Here is a 16,849-nt window from a genome sequence, read left to right on the forward strand (position 1 = left end):
CGATGAATAAGGCAGTGAGTAAAAGTTATATGATCATAATGAGCAGCTTGAAAAAATGATTTGAAATCAATATTTTTGACCGTCATCGCTCTTGCACCATCTGTGCATATTCCACAACAATATTTCCATTCTAAACTTTCTGCTTTTAAAAATTCGTCAATTTTACAATATATGTCTTTCCCTGTAGTATGGTTTTCCATAGGAGGACAAAATAACAATTCTTCCTCCACGGTTTATAAACGTACCTGACATAAACTAACAACTGAGCCAATATCAGTTGTTTCGTACAACTGAATTGAAAATTTTGGGCTTTCTTTAATTCTTGTAATAAGTTGTACTAATTGATCCTTGTTAATATCAGAAATTCTATAGGAATTTCTCGAATATCATCGCCATATTTTCTTCCATGTAGTATTTCTACCATTTTAATAGCAACCGGTAACACAAGATCTTCTCGAATGGTGAACGGCTTTTTATTTTTAGCAATACAGTATGAAACTTCATGTGACGCTAGTAAATATTTTTCGTTAACAGTAATAAATGTTTTAAAGATTTTCTTTTCTTCATTTAAAGATTTAAACAGTCTTTCAAAATATGGTTTATTTACATACGAAACATGCTTTGATTCAAGATGTCTTTTTAATTTTGATGGTTTCATACTCTCCGAAGCCAATGATTCATTGCAGATCAAATAAAGAGGTTGTTTATTACCCTTACAATATTGGAATGTAAAGCCAAATTGAAGAAAAGACTCATCATATTTTCTTTTTCGCACATTAGATGCCTGTTTTCCAATACTTTGTCCTGCCTGAGAAGAGTTTGTAGCATTATCATCTAACCTAACCTAACCATGCTTATTTAAGTTCAGCCATTTATCCATGGATAAAAATTATTTGGATCCTAAAATACAATAAATATATAAAAATAACATATTGTACATAATAATTGATTTATTACTTACCGAATAAATAAAAAAAACACTCCACTAATTCACAGTACAGTCAGTGTTATTGAATCATTGTTTAGCTGCAGGTTGCACGTGTGTACGCGCGCGCATTCCTCCCTTTGTGCGTGATATTTAGAAGTGGCGGTCGACCCATATTTTAAGAAGCCCTGTTCTATAACATTCTACTGTCAACACATTTTAAAGCAGCATGTTAATTCATTAAACTTAAATCAAATAAAGGAATTTCATTAAATGAGATCTATATAGCTGAATAAAGCAAGTGTTTTATGAAGAAAAAAATAATGAGATTTACAAATTATTATATGTATATAAAACGTCTTGGAAAGACGTTGCAGCTCAAAAATATATAAGAGTAGTAATACCCACTTATACATTATATACAGGGTACTTTATAAATAATTAGAAATAATTTCACATTTCATTCTTGAGCTCAAAACACGGGAGATAGTCTTAAGGACTATCCACACACATCCGTGACGGGACGGCACCGTTGCTCTCCGTGTTCCGTAACCTCCGGTGACATCCGTGATAAATTTTTCTTTGCCAACCACACAGCACCGTACCTTTCTGTTTCAATTTTCTACGGTGATCAAACGTGTCTTCACCAGTTATCTCAGTTTTCTATACAAAATGAATGTCAGTACAGAAGACGGTAATTATATAGAATAAGTTACACCCCTCCGATTTCGTTAAAATTTAGTATGTTACAAAGAAAATTACGCTGAACAAGAATTGTATATATAGGGCACGGAAATCATCCCTTCAGGTACTTTTTGCGTTTAAATAATCAAATAATTGTAATGATTTTTCAGTGATTTTAATATTTAAATTAATCGTTGAAACCTAACCTAATATAACCTAACCTACATACTTCTCTACAATTCAATCCAATCACAAGCAGGGGTTGCTGCTATCGAAAACTCTTCCATGGTTTTTATTTGATGAGGTGGTCGACAATAAATAAAATAGATATACAAACTGTATGTAGAATCATCGCTAATTATAAGAAGAAGAAGAACAGAAGAAGAGAAGACTCTGTGGACGACGAATGTAAATTTTATGAATGAGCCAAAGCGCCTTTCATGTTTTGCTCATGATGCACATTCTGAAAAAATGTAAGAGAAAGGTTTAAGGTAAATATTTCAAACGAATTTATTGTGGCATGTTTCCTCTCAGACTTTATTTTTTTATATCGTCTTATTCTGTGGTTGATGCTAGTTTTTGATAATTTACTTTTTATTTTTTTAAATAACATTCCTATAAATATAAAAGCTGCGTCAGATATGTACAAGTAACTAGAGGGTTGATTAATATCAAGAAAACATTTAAGCAATTCAAAATTTGATTTTATTCAAACAGTAATTGTAGGTTACAATATAAGTATAATTTTCAGCATCATCCACAAAAATCCTCCCAATTTCCTGTGGAAGAAGTATCATCAATTGTACGAGGTTGAAATGATGCAGCATGTATGTTGAATTGCCTGTCTCTGTTGATTTTGCAGCATTTGAAGCTCGTACTTTTGGACTGTTGAGAAAATCTCGGACTTGGCTAAATGTTGCAATTAAGGAGGCATAGATTTTAAAGTTGCTGATAATCCGAACAGGAAACAGTCGATAGGGTTATCTAAAGTTATGGTGTATGTATTGTTTTTACCTTAGTTCTTCTCGATAACATACTTCATTATTGCAGAAGCTGCTGACTCATGTTGGGATTTTTTTCCTACCAGTCACGGTGTAGGTATAGCAAAGCAAGCTACAGAGGTGGAGGGAATGTCGTTGATAGTAGGATGTTCTTCGAATGGTGGGCTAAATGGCTGCAGGTTCGATGATTATGGAGGAGAAACAATGTTGATTGTCTTCATTGTCATCGTTAAATTCTCCTGAGTCGGGATTCGATCCTACCTTTCCCTTCGTTGCGCGTTCTTCCATGAATTCCAGTAAAAATTGTAGCTAGTTTTCAAATCTATACGGTTTGATTTCTTAGCAACTTTTTGTTTTCTGTTTATAAACATAGAAGGATATAATAGTGACAACGAAACATTACATACAAACATTTTTCATAAGCTGACCTATCTTAAACTATAGGTAATATAGCAACAAATATTATTGCCCTGTCAAAAAATGTATCAAAAAACTTGGTCCTGTCAGGGCAGAAACAATAAATAATGTATGTAGCATTTCCATAGGAAACTTCACAAATCGATATTGGAGAATTAAAAACACACCTTCACTTGCGGAAGCCTTCATTAAAACCGATAAAAACAATAATATTTACAGAACTAACAGAATATAACATTCCTTATCAGGCTATATTTAAAGTTCACAAAGTTATAATCCCTAATTATACGGCATCTAGTCGCATTAATTCCATCTTGTTGAAATTTATACTAGCAGTGTTTGCTGACAAGACAATAATGTGTATTGGTGGATCTAAGACGAGGGATGGAGCTGGATGTGCAGTTGGTATACAATCAGAATACAAAGCAATTTATACGAATCAGATTACCCTTTATATCTAGCATATATACTGTAGAGATGTATGCTATCTTACAGGGTCTTTCGTGATTAAAATCAAATAAAAAAGATCGGGGTGCGATTTTATCTGATTCTAGATCAGCACTGGGTGCTACAAAAGAGGTTCATCTCGAAAGAATGAAATGTTCATATTATTAAATTGGAGTATGACATTTATTTGGGTTAAAAGACATATTGGAATGTATAGTACTAAAAAAGCTGATCGATAAGCAAAAGATTCAGTACTTAATGAAGTTTTTTGGGAAAAGATGTGATTAAATAATTGAAAGCTAGAATGTACGTATCCTGGATGAAACACTGTGACACCGTTTCACGATCTTTAAATAACACCTATTTTAAAATGTATCCTACCTAACCTTCTATCTATATTTTTGAATGCACAACTTAGAAATTTTATGCAGCAAGTATTCTTAGAATGAAGACTGGTCATGGGAGATACCCCGCTCATCTTGACAAGCTTGGTATTACACAATCATCAGCCTGTACCTGCGATGATCATTCTTAAGCTGATTTCATTCACATTTTCTTCAGATGCAGCAATCACATTCATAAAATAAACAATTTGTTTCAGTCAATTGTTAAACCAAACTACTTCTTACCTTTAAACCTCAGTAAATTTTATTAACGATATTGAAATTAATATTTATGTAGAATCGTTAAAAATTCTGTTGAATTCTATTGATATTTGTCATGGATAGATTGATATAAACAATGAAAGAGAACAACAAAGATAACAGAAGACCTGAGAATGGAAGTGAATATCAAGAAATGCAAAAGGATGATAGTAAACCAAAAAAGAGAAAATAGAGATAGCGAACATAGTACGAAAAGAAATCAAATATACTATACTCTAAATAAGACAATTTCCGGTGAAAAAATAGGCGAATACATAAAATTAAAAGTATACATCTCGATAAGTGTACTCACGTTAATATATGGAAGTAAAGGAAGCAAAAAGATATAAGAAAACAAAGAAAGGAAGGCAGAGAAAAACTTTCTTACTTACAACAAGTAGTATAGAATGTAGGAAGACAATTGAGGGAAAACATTACAGCAAATAAAATAAGTAGCAAAGGATCAGGAAGAGTGGAAAAAATAGATAAAAGAAAAGTGAAAACCAAAAACCCAATACTCAGACGCACAAAAGGACATAAAGTAAAGAGGAAGAGCTCAAAGTATTAAGATTCAACCTAAATCACTTATACAATCCTAAAACAATTATGTAAGGAATATTTCTCATGTAACTTGTCCTGTACCTATTCAATTTAACAGCTATTAAATATTCAGGAGTACTCTTAATCTACGATAATATTCAAGAAAAAATTAGATTAACTACAAAGAAAAGCGCACTGCAGAAGGAAGGTTGAGGGATAAATAGTTGAGAACCCTTAAAATGTAAAGTAGAAAGATATAAACTTTTATCTCTGGAATAATTACACCCAGTGTGTCAAATGAATTTCCGGTTGAGGTATTCGAAATACGGCTGGAAGATCGAGAGTTTCCTGGTGAGTAAGATACTAAGAGTCGAGAACAGATTGGACAGAAGCAAACTAGCCACAAAGAACAACTTTAACACCTGGAACTAAAAATGTATTTCGCGAAAGTCTTATTGCCCCTCCAAAAGTTTTACTTGCACCACTTAAACATAGAAGGAAATTGTTTTAAATATTTATGTGAAATATTTCAAGTTCTACCTGACACGAAATTAAAGGAGAGACTTTTTGTGAGGTCGCAGATTAAGAGCTTCATGAACGATATAGAATTTGCAAATGTAATGAAGGATGAGGAGAAAGATGCATGGGGCGCTTTTAAAAAAGTTGGACTTAAGTTTCTAGGAAATTATAAAGATTTAAGCTATGTTGAGATCGTTGATAATATGCTGAAGAAATTCAGGATTATTGGTTGTAATATGAATTAAAAATTCCCTTTTTTATTCCTATTCGGACTATTTTTCAGAAAATCTTAGTAACCTGAATGAAAAGGAAGGTAAAAGATATAATCAAGATATTCAAGAGATGAAACAAAAGATACCAAGTGCGCTGGGTCGTTGGACATTAAAAATAGCTGAATATGACAAAAAAACAACCAAAAGAGATTTCTTCAATAAAGAAAAAGACGCGTAAAAAGTAGATAAATATTTTTAAATGTTCCTATTTGGATATTTTGTATATTTTGGTATTTTTTCTTTAATAGATTAATAGAACTAGCTTACAAATTAAATGAATCGTGGTCTTTTTTTATTTTAAGTTTATACTGTTTTGAAAAAAAAAACCTAACGTGATATAAAAGACTGTAACCAGATTTTAAGGCATCGCTGTCAAGTCACTAGAATGCAGAAGAAATTTTTCAGTCAACTTTCAAAGTGTTAGAAAATGCAGACCTGTGTTAGCTGGTGTTATCTATGGACATATACGTACACATAAACCATCGAATTTAAGATCTTGCACTCGATATACCATTCACAAATTTGTTTTTGATTACTAAACATTCGAAAGCATCTACCGCATCGAACCGATTTGAGTTGATTCCTTTAAAAACTGCACATATGTGATAAAGGTTGAATTTGACGTTGTTAACCGTTTACTTTTGCGCCTTGTGCAGCTGTTGATGTCAAAGTGCACGTGGATATTTCATATTAATCTACTAAGTTTTAATGTGTTTAATGTTGTCAAACCCCTAATATTAAAAAGGTAAGTCGTTTTCTACATTTATTCGTCCATTCTACAATTTAATTATTAATACAATTGTGTCCAGCTTTTTTCGCCTAGGTTTTTTAACCCGGTTTTTTAACCCAATTTTTTACTTTGTTTTACATACCTCGTTTATGAAATTTAGAGATATTTTATATAAGAAGAACAAATTTTACAAAATTTTGCTCCAATTTCATATTTTAGAATCATCAATTTTTTTTATGAATAGCATATAGTTGCCTATCAGTTTTATTACGTTCATTCGTAAATCACGTCATAAGTACTAAATATTTTAGGTAATACAACTGCTTTCCAGGAGATTCATAGTGTTATATCTATGAATTTTGATACGAAGACAAAACAGTGTGTGGTTGCTATAGTTTCTATATTAAACATCATGAAAACCAATATTTGCATAGAATACTCACTCATTTGAGTTTATTCATTTCACATGCACTACTATAAAAAACATATCTATGCTCTTTAAAAAGCCATTATTTAAGCCTCATTCAAATATTCAAAAGACAAATAACAATAAGAGAAAGAAAAAAAACGCCATCAATAGTCTTTTCAGATTCTTGGCTGGATTATAATAAGAAGAGATGGAAAGGAACAGAAAGAAAAAAATAAGATTTAAAGAAAAAAGGACACAGGAAAAGCTCAGGCTGAAAAAAGGAACTGAAGAAGAAAATGCATACTTCTTGTAAGGATGACTTAGATAAGAGCAATGAAGATGTTTCTTATATGGAGTCAGATTATTCCTATAGTAATGATGATGAGTATGATCCAGAAGAAGGTAAAAGTGTGAACAAGAAAGTATTGAGCAGCAAAATAAACTCACAAGTTTACAGATGTGTTTGAATCATTCAAGAAAAAGTAAATAATGGGATTAAGTCATGGTACTTAACTGATAAAAACCTTGGTGTGTCATTTGTCAAACCAGATCAAATTGTAGGATCGTTAAGTCTACCTGATAGTTGATTTATTTATTTCAATTTTGTTATTAGTCTAGCAGTATTAACAGACTGTTTGCCACTGGTACTTGGTGATGTCTGACTTTGGTCCAGCTATGTCTAGTATACATTGAAAAAATGCATATCCAATAAAATAGAAATTTGACGACCTCTAATTAAATCAGTTTACTTACTATTAACCACTTAATAGCTCTGCATTAAATTTGGAAGATTTTTTTTATTTGAAACTGTATTTTCAAAGGAATATCCTTACAAAAGTGTCTGCCACTGGTGCTCTTACCTTATTTTAAATAAGGTAAATTCGATTCAACAATATTATGAATCAAATTAATTACAAACGTTTAAAATTTCATAAACGAAAATGTTGTAACCAATGGCAACTTTTAGTGATGGTTTCTAAAACTATTAAAGAGTTGATTTCATAGAGAAATTCATTAGAACGCCTTTATGGGCATATTTTATTAGCAGTTGAATGTTGAAAATCTTGTGTTCGATTTTTGGTCCACATCACCGAACCTTCATCTAGACCAGTAGGGCGTAGTACCCTAGGAAAGCCTTACTGGCTCGACTGTAGAAGGACGTCGCAATGAAAAGTTTAGTACATTCATTAGCTTATTGAAAAATTGATGTTATATTATTGAAAATTGATGCACTCATAACTCTAGAAACCTGGGAAACCTGTTCATTATATTTTTGTTATAACATCTATTGTTGAGAATTGTTCTATTTTTATTCCAGTAAAAATGTCCAAACCTACAGAGACTATACAAGCTGAAGAATCAAATAGTTCAAGTACCCCTTTAAGAAGGTCATGTCGTATTGTAGCTGTAAGCTCTCCTGCGATTTCAGAATCGAAGCACATTAAAGGAAGACGTCTTTCATCTAACATGGACAAAGATGTTGAAGTTGATCAGAAAGTCAAAAGAAAAACAGGTAAATTATTTAAGGATTATTTTAAATATGCCCTTTAATTATTTTTCTTTCATATTTTATTGAAAAACAAAATTATGTTTAGGTTTAGTAATTTTTTTTATTTCTAGCATCAGATTTATCAAAGGAAAATATCGAAAAAAATGAACCAGCAAAAACTAGAACCCGCAGACAATCTAATTCCAGTGATAGTTCTACCAAAGGAGACGAGAATAAAAATACAACAAAAACCAAAAATTCCCAATTAATTGAAGATGCACCTCAAGATACTCCAAAACCTGTGAGGAAACGTAGAAGCTCGGCAACTAATGAAGAAGTAACTCCTAAACCAGTTAGAGGACGCCGGAGCTCAGCTACGAGTGAAGAAGACAAAAATAAATTGAAAAAAACAAAAAGCTCGCTACAAGATGATAAGGAACAACTAACGCCTGTAATGAAAACGAGAGGAAAAATTGACTCGAAACAAGAAGAAGCAGTTGAACAACAAAGAAATGTGCGTAGTCGCCGATCTGCTTCGAGGGATTTATCTGAAGAAAATGTGGAAACAAAAAGAGTAACTAGAAGTCGCAGATCATCTACAGACATGTCTGATGAAATACCTACCAATACCCCAATTAAATCCAAACAATCAGTTTCCGTAATTATAAACTCACCTATTTCAGAAAATATCAATAAAGAAAATGAACAAGAAATTGAGAGTTCGTCCGGAACTGATGTTAATAAAAAAGAAATTGATAAAACAAACTTAGAACTCAGTACAATTTTTGAAACTAGTTTTTCTGAAGACGAAACAACTACAATATCAAAGGCTTCACCAAGGTCGAAAAAAGGAAGTTCCTCAAAAGAAAATGAAACAGATGAAAAAAATAAGTTAACTGAACATTCACCTAAAAATAAGATACTATTTATACACCTAAGTGATGAAGGAAAACAAATTAGTGACAATACAGTACCTCGAAAATCTCCTAGACTTCAAGAAAAACTTCAAAAATGTCAGTCTGGAGATCACTCACCTCATAGAAAGTGTATTTGCATAGAAGACCAAGAAGTCAAATCTGAAGTCACAGTTAGTCCAAAACTTCGATCGACTGAAAAAAGCTCCCAAGATATTGACAAGAAAGTTAACGAAATTCAATTAGATGGTATTGTTTTGAAGCAACCTGTAATTCAAATAGAAAAAACAAACATCGAGTTAAGAAACAATGAATCTGTGGAAAGTAAAACAATAACAATTACAAGTGATTCCAACAATAAGGAAAATATGAATGATCCAAATAAAAGTCCAGATAATACCAGATCGCAAACAGTTGATCGTGTATCAAATGTATTTCGTCCAAAAGATATAAATTACAGTTTTATTGAACCTATGGAAGTCGATACTACAATTAATTTAAATATTTCCAAATTTGAACAAAGTATTGTTGAAAAAAATCGAGAAATGGATGCTAACGAGACAGTCAATAAAACATTTACTTCAAATTTGAGTGCTACTTATATAGAAATTTCTGAGGATGATTTAGTAACTGAGAAACCCGAAACTAACAATGAAAATTTAGATTCTGTTTCTGGACAACTCGAATCTGATTTAGTATCTACTACAACCCCAACAAAGTTGGTAGAAAAAGAAAATATAACTAGTAAAGAAGGAAAAACTGGAGATGAAACAATAGAAAAAGAATCTGGAATAAGTAAACGTCCAGAAGATTTAGAAAAACTTACAGAAAATAGAGAAAATGAAATTATAAGCTCAGAAGATTCAGAAAAAAATACAGAAAAAGATAAAACAAAAAATATGACGAAATTAAATGAAGCAGGAACTGAAACATATGAGGGTTCAGTAGATTCAGAAACAATGAATAAAGATTCAAGTAAATCTCCAGAAGGATCCGAAGAAATGAAAAGAAAGGATAAAATCGAAACAGAAACAAATAACTGCTCAGAGGAAATAACAGATGAAGAAAAACCAACAGAATCTAGTGATAAATTGAATGAAATTAAAGATATATCTGATGATTATGAATTTAACCTTTTATCGGATGGGGATAATGATCCTGACACAGAAGCTAACGACCAGGATTCAAACAGACTGAAAGAAAATGAAATCAATTTGGAAAAATCGAAAGATGAGGTAAAAGAGCCTAACAAAAATATAGAGACAATAAATAATGAACAAGGAACTAAAGATCATAGTGATTTAGAAGAACTAATGATATGCGAAGAAGATGATAGATCTGGTAGAAAAAGTATTGATGGGTCAAAAAATAAAGATGATGAAAAAAATACTTACATACAATCCGAAAATAATGAAAACTTTGAAAAAAAAGATGAGAAACTGGATTCTCAAGATCAAACCAATCTGGTCAGTGAAGATGATTCTGATGAAGAAATTGACATCATATCTATAAGAACTGATAGTTCCTTCAATCAATGTATTGAAGAATCAAAAATTCATGTTGAAAAATTAAATAAAACTGATGGGGAAGTAGACGTTTCCATTGAGGAAGCACAAAGCGTTGAAACCCCAGAAGAAAATGCTAAGGAAGTCATTAGTTTGGAATCTGCAAATAACTCTGATTCCGAAGATTTGAAAAAAGAAAATAATAAAATCAATGAAGTTGTAACTGAACATAGAGAAGTAAATATGGATGATGAAATAAAGAAATCTAGAAATAGTATTTCTGTAAAAGAATCTGAAGATGTTATGGAATCTAGCACAAATCCGAAAGTTCATGTTGAAGACAATGATAAAACTGTTGAGGCAGAAGAGAAACATGATGAAGTCCAATACACAAACATAGAAACTGAAGAATTGATTACTGATGCCAGTGAAGAAATCCAAATTGATGATAGTGCTGTTCACAACTGCCATAAACTAGAAATTGAAAAATTACAAGTCAAGGAATCAACTGATTCTAATACAAATAAAATGGAAAATAGCTACAACCCTCTTTCTGGGGATGAGGACGTTGAAAAATCAGATAGTGAAGCAAACATAGGTAAAGAAATAGATGAAAATGATGAAGAAGTTAATGTTGAAAATATAGATGTTGAATCTAAAAGTAATAAGGATGTTGATACAAATGAAATAAATGATGATGAAATGAAAAATCCTGAAGTTGATGATGGGAAAACTGGTGTTGAAGAATCCACTACTGACACCAATAAACCAATCAATAATGCCACTATAGATAAAAATGAAAAACTTGAAAATGAAATTAAAGACCAACAAAATGAACAGACTGAAGAATTTGTTCAAATGGAAGATATTTCTATAAAATTGAATGAACATATTGACATGGAGAGTAGTTTTCAAGATGTTGTTCAAGATGAAGACACCAAACAAGAAATCGAGAAAAAATCAATGAAACATCCTCAAACTAGTAAAAACAGAAGACAATCTGAAAAGGTCAAAGACTTTGATTCAAATGATAGTTTCCGGAAGCTTGAAAATAGTGGTATTGAAGGAAAATGCGATTCCCCTGCATTAGAAAACGATACTAGTAAAGATGATGTTACAGAATCAGGAATAGAAGATGAGATATTAACAAAAAATTCACGGTCTAGTAAAAAATTGAAACGCAAAAATAAAACAGAAGAAAATGAAAATCAGGAAGACATAAAATCAAAGGAATCAGAGAAAAATACTTCAAAGACAAAACAGAAAAAGAAACAAAATATTTCAATCGAGAAAGGTGAGAATTTCACCATAATCCAATGTGTAGCTGATAGTGAACAATCAAAAACTCTAGAAGATATTCTTGGAGGAGAAAGAGAAAGTAAAAAGACCAAAGATGCAGGTAAAAAATTTAAAAAACGTTCAACCGACGAAGATACTACCTCAAATGAATCATATCAAAAATTAGAAGACATTATATACAGTACTAGTCCGAAATCTTCAAACTTTTCATTAAATAAATGGTTCGGGACTAAAGAAGATAAAACTGAAGAACTTGAAACTACAAACACTGATTCATCTCCTAAAATTAAAAAGACCAAAACTAAAAGTATTGATTGCGGCGTTGCTCTGAGTTCGGAAGATGTACAGAAGATCCAGAAAAAAGGAAACAAATCGCCAGGTACTATACCCATATCAACTTCAAAAACTAATCGATTAAATGAGTTTTTGGATAAAAAGATGGAAGAATTTGATGCAGAAGAGACTGATGATTCTAAAGACTCCAATCAGGAAAGTCTAGAAGAAAACAACTTTATAGATGACATGGCCGAAGAAGGTGAAGAAGACACTCCTTCAGAAGATAGTAATGCAATTATAGGTAAGTGTTAATTTATCACGATTTTCTGATGGTAGTTACAAAAGTATAGAATAGAAGTTCAGAAACTTTTTTCCTCGTAAGCCATTTTCAAAATAATTATTACTAGTTTTAGTGGATAAATTTACACCATATTAGCAACTCGTAAAAAAATTAGATCTAACTATGGAAATTCAAGTACACTCCTATTGTAGAGCTTCCCATAGACCTCTGGGGGTGCAACTGGATTACTTTGAGAATCACTGGTATGGAATTTGTTCATTAGAAACGAAAAATACTGGCATAGGGGGGAAGTTAAAAATACCTTGAGAATTAAATCTCAAGGTCCTTGTAACTATGGATTTTTATTCCGGTTTTGCCAATAGTTAAAGTAATTTATGACTAAGTGTATGATTGGTCCATTTGTAATTTGAATGGTGTTGTAGATTGAGGACTCAAAATAAAACTGTAAAAGAGTTTTAAAATGCCAAAAATAGAAAAATATAAAGATCATCATGTGCCTTGAATTGAAATTAGTAATTAATTTAAAATATGATTGTTTTTCTTTTAGATGAGGGAGAATCTATCAACTCAAATTCTGAAAGATCGGAAGAGGACGATTATGAAAGCGATTCTTCTTTCATTTGCCATGATGAATATAGTGAGTTACTTCCAGGAGACGAATACGATTTAGATGATAGCGAAACAAAGAAAAAATCACGCATTATAAATATAGAAGATAGTAATGATGATGTTATTAAAATCAATAGAAAACCGAAACCAGAACCAAAAAAGCGAAAGACTAGAATTATCAAAATGGAAAGCTCCTCTGAAAGCGAAGAAGTAGTTGATATAACAAGCAATAATGAAAACAAAAGTGACACTTTGAAACGATTATCGATAGATAAAGATAGAAAAAGTAGTAGAAAGTCTTCAATAACCATCATAGAAGATATAAAAGTCAATGAAATTAAAGATGCTGTTCTAAGCAATCGAATTAACCAACTTGTAGACACTTTTTGTACAACTATACCTAAAAAAGGAGGCGTCTCAATGAATTTATCTCTAGAATATGCTGGTCATAGTTCTCCTGAAACACCACAAAAATCTAAGAAACTCAAATTTCATAAAAACAGGGCCGAGATGAAAGAATCACGATTAAGCGTCAGTTTGAATGAAAATATGGAAGAATCGAAAAATACCCATATGAATAATTTGAGCTTAGATAAAATTGCATCTGAAAAACCAAAGAAAAAGTCTAGAGGTAAGAAGAGGAAGTCCAGTGACGAAGAACAAATAGTGCCTTGTAAAGAACTACGATTAACTACAAGTCCTAAGGAAAAAGTTAATGAAGAACAATTGCAAAATGAGAGTTCAATTGATGCAAAAGAAACTCCCTCTGATCAATTAAAAACAACAAAGAAAATAAAGGGCAAAAAAAGGAAATCCACCACTGAGATACAAACTGTTAGTCCAAATGAAAATGAGAATGTTAATATGGAAGCTAAAAAGAAAAAGTCAAAGAAGAACCATAAACCGAACAAAACAGAAGATAAAATTACACCATGTACTAATAATTCAGATCTTCAAAGTAAAACGTTCAGTTTATTAAACCAATTAGTGACAGATGTGAAAAATAGATCTAGAAGAATGATGAGACCTTCTACAATACAAGATACAGATGAAAATTGGTGTGTAGAAAACAATGTTAAAGTGAAACCTTCCACTAGCACTGTAACGGAAAAAGAAAAGGAAACATTCAAGAAACAAAAATTCCACCCAAAAGATTTCAGAAATCAAATGTTGTACAATTCTAATAGAGTAAATAGAGTGGAAACTAAAAAAATATTACAAAAAAAGGGGGTTTATTATTAAATTTTATGTGTTTTGTTCAATGCTTATCGAGTTAGACTGTTATATGTTATAACTGCATTGTTTTGTAATTCTTTGAAATAAATTATTTTTTGATTATTTTGATATATAAATTATAAAATTGTTTTTAGTGCTTATCTCATATGATCTTTCGTAAGGTAACGTGACTTGTTATTATTTTGATTTATGTTAGGTATACTCCAAAACGTTAAGCAAAAGTTTTTTTTTTTATTTAATCGAGGTCATTTGTATAAGTCGATTACAAATATACAGGGTGTACTGGTACTGGAACACATTGAACCATGGAGCGCTCCATAGGCCCGCAACATTGAACCTATGGACTATATGATAAATTTTATTCCACACCTCTTCTTCGGTCCAAGTGATAGTATTTAAATTTTCATAATCTACAGAAAAAATAAATGAATTATTTTATTTACACAAAAATGTTGATTTTTTATGTTTTTGCAACTTTTGTAAAAGCATTATTTCAGCCGGAAAACTATCAGGAAATGACGTTATTTTTCATTCCCCTTGCACTAAACTATTTCGTTCAAATAGTAAAATAATTGCCCCAAAAAATATATCAGAATTATGCCAAAATTAAGTCAAATTTAATTGTTATCACAATAATTAAACTAAAAATATGCAGACATAAAACTCGTACATGACGTCACATTCGTAAAAGATGGAGTCGTTATCTGTCATTGTTACAGTCCCAATTGATAGATAATTTTCTTAAGCGCGAACTATTCAATTTTAATCTTTAATATTATGGAGATATTCATATAAGAAATCCATATTTAATTGATATGAATGGAGGATATTTTAAATTTTATAGCGAGTGACTTCAAATCCGACAATTATTTATACAGATTTACTCAATAACAGATCATGATAAATCTAGTGCTCAATAATAAATCATTTGCGTAACTCCAACTGCAAAATATTCTCTTTTTCTCTTAGATGCATTTATTTTACTTGGCCCATCAGCTTTTGGTATGCGTTCACTATTTAAAAACGTCAATCTATTTGAAGTGTCATTAATTTGAAACCATTTGTGCGCATTCTTATATTAATTCATAGATAACCTTCATATATGCAGCATTAATTACAATCATCTGCATAAGCATGAAAGGTCATTTAAATTTTTCAAACTTTGGGGAAATAATTTTCGAATAAATGATGACACGGTGTCTTCAACATATTTCTCTATTTCGTTATTTTTCATATCGAGAAGGAAAAATATATTTTGTTATTTTTATAAAAATTAGGATGACCTTTTTCTAGGAAAATTATTTTATTATTGTTTAACTGTTAAGTCCGCATTGATTCAGTGCTACCAATATCACTAAATTATTATAAAATATTTCTATATGATCAGAACCGCATCTCGTGTTTTTCTAAATATTTATAATAATAGAAAATGAAAATAACATCAGTAATGTTATAGTTTTTGTACAAATACTGAAAATAAGTGAAATATTAATGATACTCAGGTGAATTCGGTTTCTCCATCTTGGAATACATTGGTTGGCAACATGGCGACGCCAAACAGAAGATGAACGATTTTGATTTCATATGTATGTGACAAGTAACAAAATTGTGGATATTCTTCCAAATATAAACAAGTATTGTAAGTAATAGTGCACAACCGATAACTTAATGAATAATATAAGTTGTGTTCATTGTTTATTTCATCCGTTAGAATGAATACAAATAACTGCGTATAGACACCGAAAAGACTTTTACTTTTTGTCAACATTTTAAGGAAACAAAACTTCGTCAAAACTTTTAGTTTTGATTTAAACTATTACCTTCAGCTATTGTATCTTTTTAGGAACCTATTTTGATTGATGGACATTTTTCCTAAAATGAGTGAAGATTTTTATACTAATTACAAAGACGGTGATATCGTCTGGGTAAAATTAGGCCCCAGCTGGTGGCCAGGTGAAGTCAAAGACTTGAATAACATCCCCACTGATGAGATAGAATTTAAAAAACCACCTCTAGTTGTAGTGAAGTTCTTTGAAGAAGACACATAGTAAGTGTATATTTATCTCTAATAACCCTATATGAAATATTTATTTCTTATTATTCTAAAAGCTCTGCAGTTTTATTGCTTTCTTTTTGCCAGATTTCATGAGACTGATAATTATACCCCAATCTCATTTAAATTCATTTCTTGAGTGCAAATGAAAGCTACACATTTCTCATAATTGAACAGCTTCAAATCACAATTATTAGAAATTTTGTTATTTCAAAAACTCCAGGTACATTGTTGATAAAATATATAGCTTGCTTTTTTATTTATAGTGAATATGTCAGGAGCTGGGCTAACATATATCCATACAACTCTGATAAAAAGGTGGAATTCATCAAAAAAGGAATGTGTAAGTTTTTGAGGGAATTCATTACTAGAGGATAGATTATAGTTAGTAATTGTGTAAAATTGTTCATTTAACATTATTTATATAAATCAGCAGCTATGTTTCACCCGGTGATGGATTTTTAGCAATCTAATCTCAATTTACTCTTCCCAATTTGTATTATCATGTTATTTTTATTTCTACATTATTTTCATTGTTTATTATATATACTCAGTAGAAACGAGACTATATACAAGTAG

The 16,849-nt window shown here is 31.0% G+C and overlaps 2 protein-coding genes across 3 annotated transcripts in view; both read left to right on the forward strand.

The window, feature by feature from the left end:
- Positions 1-5,986: 5,986 nt before the first annotated feature.
- Positions 5,987-14,319, forward strand: LOC130894476 (MATH and LRR domain-containing protein PFE0570w-like). The gene is made up of 4 exons (XM_057801344.1): positions 5,987-6,194; positions 7,907-8,101; positions 8,209-12,372; positions 12,920-14,319. The coding sequence occupies exons 2-4, from the start codon at positions 7,912-7,914 to the stop codon at positions 14,221-14,223; spliced, it is 5,658 nt and encodes a 1,885-aa protein (XP_057657327.1). The 5' UTR covers positions 5,987-6,194; positions 7,907-7,911; the 3' UTR covers positions 14,224-14,319.
- A 996-nt stretch (positions 14,320-15,315) lies between these two features.
- The window catches only part of LOC130894474 (titin homolog), a 29,044-nt gene continuing 27,510 nt past the window's right edge, over positions 15,316-16,849 (forward strand). Inside the window, exons 1-3 of one of the 2 annotated variants that reach the window (XM_057801338.1) lie at positions 15,316-15,856; positions 16,061-16,264; positions 16,537-16,613. In XM_057801338.1, coding sequence (XP_057657321.1) covers positions 16,077-16,264; positions 16,537-16,613 — 265 coding nt within the window. In that variant the 5' untranslated portion in view covers positions 15,316-15,856; positions 16,061-16,076. The remainder of the gene's footprint in view (positions 15,857-16,060; positions 16,265-16,536; positions 16,614-16,849) is intronic. The other variant, XM_057801339.1, reaches the window with a different exon arrangement.

This window comes from Diorhabda carinulata, chromosome 5 (assembly GCF_026250575.1).
Source record: "Diorhabda carinulata isolate Delta chromosome 5, icDioCari1.1, whole genome shotgun sequence".
Lineage (NCBI taxonomy): Eukaryota > Metazoa > Arthropoda > Insecta > Coleoptera > Chrysomelidae > Diorhabda > Diorhabda carinulata.